The sequence below is a fragment of the Alligator sinensis genome, unplaced genomic scaffold (assembly GCF_000455745.1).
Source record: "Alligator sinensis unplaced genomic scaffold, ASM45574v1 scaffold313_1, whole genome shotgun sequence".
NCBI classification, from domain to species: domain Eukaryota; kingdom Metazoa; phylum Chordata; order Crocodylia; family Alligatoridae; genus Alligator; species Alligator sinensis.
Window position 1 is genome coordinate 1,397,774 of NW_005841939.1, and position 9,066 is coordinate 1,406,839.

At 39.8% G+C, this 9,066-nt stretch overlaps 1 protein-coding gene across 4 annotated transcripts in view; it reads left to right on the forward strand.

Annotated features, from left to right (window-relative positions):
• Window positions 1–8,398, forward strand: part of LIN28B (lin-28 homolog B) — a 133,019-nt gene extending 124,621 nt beyond the window's left edge. For 2 of the 4 annotated variants that reach the window (XM_025199220.1, XM_025199221.1), the window contains exons 4-5: window positions 2,934–3,232; window positions 7,072–8,398. In XM_025199220.1, coding sequence (XP_025055005.1) covers window positions 2,934–3,232; window positions 7,072–7,229 — 457 coding nt within the window. In that variant the 3' untranslated portion in view covers window positions 7,230–8,398. Of the gene's footprint in view, window positions 1–2,933; window positions 3,509–6,339 lie in introns of those variants that run through there. The other 2 variants (XM_025199223.1, XM_025199222.1) reach the window with 2 other exon arrangements.
• The last annotated feature ends 668 nt before the right edge of the window (window positions 8,399–9,066 follow it).

A 9,066-nucleotide genomic window follows, 5' to 3' on the forward strand; every position in this document is an offset into this window, starting at 1 on the left:
GCAGCCGGGAGGCTCCAAACAGCTGTGCCATGCTCATCACCTCTGTGCCGGGAGCGGGGGAGAGACCAGGGCTGCACTGCCTCAGGCCCCACCCCAACCACCCACTCCCGGTGGAGCCCGGCACAACTGTTTGGAGACTCCCAGCTGCAGCTGCCCCAGCTCTGGGGAGATGCTGCAGTCAGGAGCCCAGGCTGCTCCCAGCAGGCAGTTGGGATGCTGCAAGCCCTGCTCAGAGCAGCCCAGGCTCCGTCACTGGCAGCAGCTTCCTGGAGCCGGGGCTGGCCACGGTGTGCCAAGCAAAATGGCCTCATGTGCCACACTTGGTACGCATGCCGGGGGTTGCCGACCCGTGCCATACGGCGTTGGACCTGGAAGGGCCACAGCAGGACCAGGAACTCCTGCCTGCTTTAGATTTATCAGAGAACCTAATGCAGCAGGAGCACAGGCTCATGCCTCGGCTCTTCCCAGTCACCCTTGTAGCACCCCTTGGAAGGGTCTTGTTGGGCCCCAGTTGAGAACCACTGGGTCAGGCAGTAAGGAGTTGCTTCAAGTTCTTGACACCCTTAGTTAACAAGGTTGCCATTCTGTTTGTGGTCAGCTGGCATGGGTGCCAATCTGCAGCATGCATGGTACAGGCAGCCTCTGTGTGTGGCACGCAGCAGATAAGGGTCAGGGAGCAGGCAGCACAGTGATGGATGGGGCCAGAAGCACAAAACAAAGTAGCAGGTTGGGCAGCGAACAGAAGTCAGGGCATAGAAAGCAGAGCAGCAAAGTGGGCAGAGGAAGGGAATCAGAGTGGCACTGAGGAAGTGTGTGAGCCTTAATTTGTGGCAGGCCTCCCAGACATTGGCCCACACTAATTCATAGAACTATGTAATATTCTGAGATGCTGTTTGTCTACATGTAGGAATTTGGGGGGTTTGATTATTCTGGCGTTTTGTTATTGCTGTTGGGTTTTTATTGTTGTTTGTTTAAGGATTTTCCCCTTTAGTCAAGTTCTGGGATCCCAAGGAGAACAATTAACCTGTTTTGTAACTGTTATTTGTTAAACAATAAATGCTGCAACAAAACCACTGCAAGCACCATGTTGCAACTTCTCAGTAATGGGTATTTCAAAAACTTCCTGAGCTGCATATGGAGAGGATGCTTTGCCTGTAGATCTCTCCTTTAAGGCATCTGGGTCTATGTTAGCGTTCCCCTCTATCTCCTTGTTGGATGCTCATCAGTATTTGCTTGCAGAGAGGGCAGCTGGAGATGGGAGATAAGTAGCTCTATACTGGGTAGGTTGAACAATGCTTCTCCTCCCAGTTCTGCACATGAGGAGGTAACTACATTCTCCTCCACCATAAGAAAGCCTCTGCTTAGGGAGGTCATGGGCAGCCAGTAGGCAAGGGAGTCTATTGAAGCCATGTTACAAGGAAATGAGAAGAATACCGTTCTGCATCTAGGCCTTCCCTGCAGTGGGCTCTTAGGTTTGTGAGGGAAGAATCCAGAAGGAGCTCCTCCTTAAAAGCATCACTGTAGCAGTTTCCTTCCTGTTATACCTCAAGGGAAAAGGGGGATTTCCCTTCTGCTCTCTTGGGTTGGCCTAATTTGACTGCACTATGTCGTTTTTTTAGTCTTGTGTTTAGCTGAAAAGTCTGGTAAATTGTGAAGGCTGCTTATCAGAGCCTTATTCATTTTTTTTTCATGATCTAATTTCACTGTATTATTTTGCTTCTAATAGAGGAGAGCTGTTCTTCCCTCCATGACATAGCCAGTATAGCAGTACATTGCATGGAAGATGAAGTTTTAGGCCTTTTCCCCACAACTGCTTGTTCAGTCATCAAATGAAATTTAACACAGTAGCTCTCAAACAGCTGACTCTTATAACTAATCGGATAAATGCACTGAATTTACATGCCATTTAAATCAGTATGCTGTGCAGATGTATGTGTGAATATTTGGTGCCCTCTAGTGAACTGTTCTAGTGTTGCCAAAACAGCTGCAGTCTCTTGCAGCCTTACAGGTAAATGAGAGCCACAAAAAGTCAGAACACTTGTACTTACATGTTTTTTTATATATATAATGCTTATTTTTATTCAGGACTTTACATTTTTGCTACTGAGGGGTAGGTATAAAATCTATATTCTTCACTTTATTTATTATTCTACCACAGTTGTCTACAGTGTCTGTCACGACTGGGCCTCAGACAAGAGAGTCCTTTACAAGTTTGTTATTGTGGACAATGGGCCAGATTTTTAAGGGCCTTTTGGGACCCATTTGGATTTTGAAAAACATGTAGGGTCTTAGCTCCCATTTAATTAGGCATCTAATTGGTTTTGAACTTGCCACCCCCCACACTCATTGGCCTGTATTTGAATCCTTAAATATCCAAATATCTTTAGAATGAGAATAAGTTAAGCCCTTCAGGCCAGATTTTTGTTCAATAGACAGACTCCAGCTGATTTTAGTGAACTTCAGCTCATGCTCCAAGGGCCAGATTCTACCACTCTTACTTCTGAGTACTAACCAAATGCTTGTGGAGGAAGGAAGTCATCAATATGAATGAAACCAACTGAATCCAGCCAGAAATCAAGTAGTGTTTTCATGGCAACCAAATAAGGTAGGCATCAAAGCCTACACTGACTCTGACTTAAGAGCGAAAAACCAAATGTTCAGAAGTATTAGCACTGCATGAAGTGAACTATGGCTCGCAAACGCTTACACATCTCTGATTCACTTAGTCTGTCAGGTGCATCTCTACCTTGCCTTCATTCAGACACTTGGAAATCTTACCCCTAAACTGTGCCAGAAAATAAAATGCCAGAAAATATCACTATGGAAACCTCTTGTGAGTGAGCTGAGTATCTTTATGTGAAATATTGGTTAGGGATGCAAGCTTTGTTTCTTAATTGTTGGTTTATAACAGAGTGTCTCTTTTATTTTTTTAGATGTTACAACTGTGGTGGCCTTGATCATCATGCCAAGGAATGTAGTCTACCTCCACAGCCAAAAAAGTGCCATTACTGTCAGAGCATCATGCACATGGTGGCTAACTGCCCACATAAAACTGTTTCACAACAGCCCACCAGTTCTCAGGGAAGATACGAAGCAGAACCACAGCCTTCCACTTCTGTTTTCCTGAGAGAAGGGGGTGGGGCGTACAGCTATTCATCTCCATCCTATTCTCAGGAGGGAAGGTCAGAGATCTCCGAGCGGTCTGGCAGGTCACCACAAGAAGCTTCCTTAAGTAAGTTGTCTGCATCGCCTGAAGAACAAAGCAGAAAGGGGCCTTCTGTTCAAAAAAGGAAAAAAACTTAAAGCGTCATAACCTTTCATTTTCTTTACCCTCTTGGGATGCCTACCTCATACAAGTACAGGGGAAGTAATTTCATTATCGGTAACTGACCTGGAATTTTAACTGCTGTTGAGGAACTGTGAATTTTTTTTTTAAATAGACAAATCACTCCAAACAAGTTACATTTGAGCAGGGTGTCATGTGTTTTACCTCCTGTGTGTGTGTGGGTGGATGTGCACACGTGCAAGTGTCTGTATCATGTCTGTGTGTATGTATGTATACATATCTATATATATATATCTATATATATCTCTCTCTATATATAGATATAGATATAAATATAAATATAAATATATATTCCATCAGAACACTCTCCATTTCCAAGGATTCATCATCCATTGTGAATCAATAGTCAAGGTTCAGAATGTTTTTTGGATACTGTACTCATTCCTGGAAGGTCTTCTTAAAATGTGCTTTTAAAAAAAAAGAAAACAAAAACAAATCAAGATAACGACTGTTACTTACGTGTCAACCAAAGAAAACTTCATCTCTTAAAGCTGCCAATAATATGGTACTAAGGACATTAAGACATCCCACTTACCCTCTATTTGGAGTATTTTTTGTTTCTTGTTGCCTCTAGAGTAGCAATGTTTCCCTTCCTCCCCACACCCACACGAGCACACACGTACCTGTCAAGGCCAGTGTCTTGACTAACTATGGCTCAGATTGCCAGTCTTGTATTGTTCAGGAGATTAAGGCTCCATGAAAGACAATGAATGTGTAGTTTCTGTGCTGGTGTCTCCAATGTTGTGTTAAATTAATACAATTGAATTGTGTGAGGGAGAATATGTAAGTGGTTATGAATGGACTATTTTGAGTGGTATCAGGATACCACCCAAGGTGACCCTTTGTATTTTGTGAGGGTAGGGGTAGCGGCAGCAGCAGCTCTTCTTAAGTCCCACTTTGTCCCTCTTAGATCAAGAGAAATTTCCCCCTTGTTTACTACTGAAAGTCATGGAGAAAATGTCCTTGGGGGATGTGTTTATTTTTATTTTTTTTTTTTTTTAAGAAAAAGAAATACAAAGCTAATGGAATATTGGGGTAAATATTTTATGGGGAATAATAGCTTAATGGGTGCTCACCATTGCCCAGTCTGCATCCCCTGTTGCTCATCTATGTGGAGTACAGTATTCAGAGAACACTGCCTGGTGCAGAGAGGCTTTAGAGCAGGGACATGCAAACTTGGCCATGCTTACCAGAAGCCCTTGACTATCAACTATTTTTCAGGCAATGGAGAAGCCTGGAGACCAGTGTGGCCCAATGCATATGCTGCAATCTACCCTTCTGCATTCAGGGTGAGAATATTTGCAGGCCTCATTGTAAAACTCACTAGGCTGCACTTTGATCTGTGGGCTGTACTTTTGGCAACCCCTAGGGTTAGGTTTTGGTAGGTTCCAAACTGATTTAAGTTGCATTTCCCTTTGCAATTTGTAGGTTACCAAATCATATATAAGAAATGTACTTCTAGAAATCCCATTGCAGATATAAGTTATTTGAAGAAACCTATATAATTCCTAACATTGGCAATAAACATGAGCTGTTGAATTTTGAGTCTGGCAGGTTTAAGCTCAGATAATCAAAAAATGAGAAGGCAGTAATGGGCCAGGTTTGTATCTGTTGCATCTCCATTGGCTGCAGTGGAGTTACAGCAGATGTGCACCTAACTCATCACATTGCAAGACCTCCCCTTGCCTTGCCATATGAGACTTTTACTGTTGCTGCTGCTGCTGCTTCAGTAGACAGACTAGGGTCAACTGCCCCAGTAAAGGGCACAATTCCTATAGAATGACTTTGCTTGAATTCCATACCAGTGTTTGTGAGAATCTCGATGGTTTATACTGATGTTCTCAGTCTGCTATAATGCAAAGCTTACCTTCGACGATATTGAATGTGATGTATCTATAGAGAAGAACTTCCTTGCCTTATGTAAGGATTGTAAACTTATTTAAATTATGTAGACAAATCAAAGTGGAATTGCTTAACCTTCTAGCATGTGTAATAACCAGGTTAAACAGCAATGATGCAAAACTTAGGTCACTTTGAAAATTTAAACCAAAGTTCCTTATAGAAATAGGCAATTATGGATTTGAAACTGGTCATTCCCTGTTTACATATAAAAGTTCAGAGCTGAGATCATTAGGAAGTAAGTAATTCTGGCGTGCGGACCTTATTGGTGTAGTTTTAAATCACTCCGGGCGTGTTTACACAATATGCGTTAACGCTCATTAACCTAATTTAATGTGCATTATGGATGCATGTCTACACGTGTACACCCTTAATATGCATTAAAAATGGCAAAATTAGGCTAATCACACCTAAATTTGATACCTGCAAATGCAAGTATCAAATTTAGGCACAATTAGTTAAACTGCATTAATGTACATGTAGACGCGACCTGGCACTAACTTTAGTGCCGGGTCTACCCAGCCACTAAGGGCACATGGCAGGACTGCAGGGACTTGGCACTAACTTAGTGCACTAACTTTAGTGCCAAGTCCCTGCATGTGTAGACACCCGCCAAAAATCGCTTAATGTGTATTAGCTTAATGTGCATTTAATTTAGTTGCATTTAAATGCACACGTAGATGCACCCTCTGTGCACCAAAACCAGACTGAACTGCTAAGAGCACATACCAAACCTATCTTATTGTTGAGAGCTTAAGGTTTTATTTTTGTATATTAGAATGTTATCACTATTACATAACATACTCAGGACAAAAGAACTTTGCTCAGGGAATATACCATGTAACGTTGTTTTTTTCTTTACAGAATAGGCTACAGACCTGCTAACTCAGAACAAACCAAATAGACTTAGACCTTTATATCTCTATATAAGTATTATGAACTGATATTAGTAACTACCTCTGAGTTGACATACACCTACATTTCTTGTGATCAGATATCAGCTTTTTGTACTATGATTTCCTGTGAAAATCACTGATAAAACAGTATGCCTGTACTGGTTGCTTATGTTACCATTTGTGACTTTACATTCACAGGGTCGGATTTTCAGAGATACTGAGCAGCTGCGGCTGCCCATTGGCCTTCATCTGTGAGTTACTAATGCTCAGTCCTTCTGAAAAAGGAAAAAAAAAGTCAAGCCCACTTTGTTTACATAGGTGACAATAAAACTATGATTCTGTTTACAGCAAAAGACTACCTCATACTTACTGCATAAAACACACATTTGTGCTGCTCTGGCCTTAAAGGTGGCTGTTGATCCTATGGTACATACCTTTTTATCTGTACTATATATGTAAATTGGTAATTCACCACTGCATCCTTTATGGCAAATACTTGTTGAAAATGAAACATCCATTTGAAATTGCAAGAAGTCTCCAAACATTTCTTTAAAGTCTTTTTTAAAGTCTTTAAAGTATTTTTCTTCCGTCTAAAGGCTTATGGGCACTGTTCACAAAAAGACATACTACTGAAGCTAAATCTTTAGCAGCTTGAGCTGTGACATGTAACTAACTAGCACTGGATTGCAATAGAAAATATGATTCATTAAATGGGCTGCTCCAAGTAAGCAAAAGGTCCTATAAAGTTCCTTTACGTCTGAGAGTCAGATGTCCCACCATTTTTTTTCCTTCTGATGATGAAATGAAAAATATTCTTTATTGAAGAACCCAGATTTGGAGCAGACTTCATTTCCACACTCCCATCTCTTGTACATGCCAGAACACCTCCCAGTGAAACTAAACTTCTCTCTCTCTCTCTCTCTCTCTCAGAAGATACTGGATTTGATCTTACCTCAGAAGACAATGTGAGTTTTTTCCTTCCCACAGTAAATGTTAAAACCCAACAATGTGTGCATTTGCACACTAACAAGACGTATAATGAGAGAGTACATTCTGGGAGGGAGAAATTCAGGAGTTATTTTTTGTAGTAATTGTAGTTGAATTTGGTACTATAAATCTCTAAAATGTTCTGCTTTTTATCACATTTTGAAGACTGTCAAGCGTTATATGTAACTTAATGCCTCTTTCACCCCTTTTCTTTGGTTCAGTTTTATTTTGCACCAGTGCTATCCTAGAGTTACTCTTTAGTTGTCCTTAGTTTTGTGAATAGAGCCCCATAAAAGTGTTTATAGATCGTGTAACATTCTTTGTAAGAAGAATTATAAAGAACATGGGAAATCTCATTGAGTCTTAAAATTAATTTAAATTAATTTATCTCTAAGAAATGTTTATCATAAAAATTATATATGTGTATTCCCCCGTGCTAGATATAAAAAAAATTGGGAAAGATATGTACATGGGCAGATGCACTGATTTTAATTTTCTAGAAGTCTTAATGAAATTTGATTACTTGTTTTAGAAACAAGCAAAGCCTTGTTAAATGCATCTGCTCTTATTTTGCTTATATATCAACAGCCTCTTTAAGATATGTTGGTTGTGTTACCTCTGTCATAACTATTGACTAGTAACAAGAGGTCAAGCTATGAACATGCTTTTGTTTTATACTTAAACAGGGCTGCAGTTTAACAGCTCTGATAGCATTTTTATGAGAATATTAGAAAGTACCAAGCTATTTACTAGCACTGTCATTAAACCAAATGTAAGACTAACCAGCTTTAAAACAGATAACGGTTTTGACTACCTCTTGGATTACTACATTAAGCAACACTGGTTGACAAGTATCACCAGTCTGACTTAAGCTAGTATGTATTGCTCATGGTAATAATAACAATAAACCATATTAGAGACCAAAGTGAACACTGATTTCTATATGTCTTTGATACTGTGTCTTATCTAGTGTTTTTAAATTATCCTCTGTAGTATAGATTGCCTCATTGTCCATTTTGACTTGTATGTTGTTTACAAGGTGAAAATTTTTTTAAAATCACTTGAATTGTATGTTTAAAAAAAGACTTGAGTTGAACGTTTGAAGGTCATTTCACCTGTTTACTGTCTTCTGGACTAAAGCACTGATTGCCTTTCTACATATCATGTATTTTATATTCTCATTTCATGCCTAAAGTCTTTTTTATTTCTGTCAATCATGGATATTGTGAGGTTTAAAAGAATTACTTGATTAAAAATAAAACATATAACATTGGCATTTACAGCAGGCTTTGGAGATTTTCTTTCATTTGCATGGTTGAAGGATAAAGGGTGCAGGTCTCCTGAAGACTGTTCTTACATAACTACACACATTTAGCTAGTTTGAGAACATTATCTATAGAAAAGGTCATTTTAGTGATGTAAATTGTTGCTTATTCAAAACCAAGTTCTGTAAATGGATAATGGAACTTCTGTGCTAGATCAGCAAAGCTGCTGAAATTACCCCAAAAGCTGTATGTATGCAGCTGTCAAAATGAAGATGTAGAATATCATCACTCTGGATATTCATTTGCCATGAGAATTTAACAGTCATTAAAACTGCCAGACATTCAAGTTATTTGTGTACTTTGGGAGGAAAAAACAAGGATTCTGGCATTAATTCCCATGCCATCTTCGTCACTTCTCTGATCATCTCTTCCATGTTAATTTAAAATATAAGCTATCAACTATTATAAACTATAAGCTATTATAAATTATCCACTACTAACTAAAAACCCAGACTTTCACATCTATATAAAACCAACTTGAAATATTACTATGCTAGTACAGTGGCAGGGCATTAGTAATGTCCTTGTCTTCCCTGCTTTTTCTCTGTTGGCATGTTATTAGGGCACTTTTTGGGTCTGTTTCCACAATGTGCTTTGTGGGTGTGGTACGCAA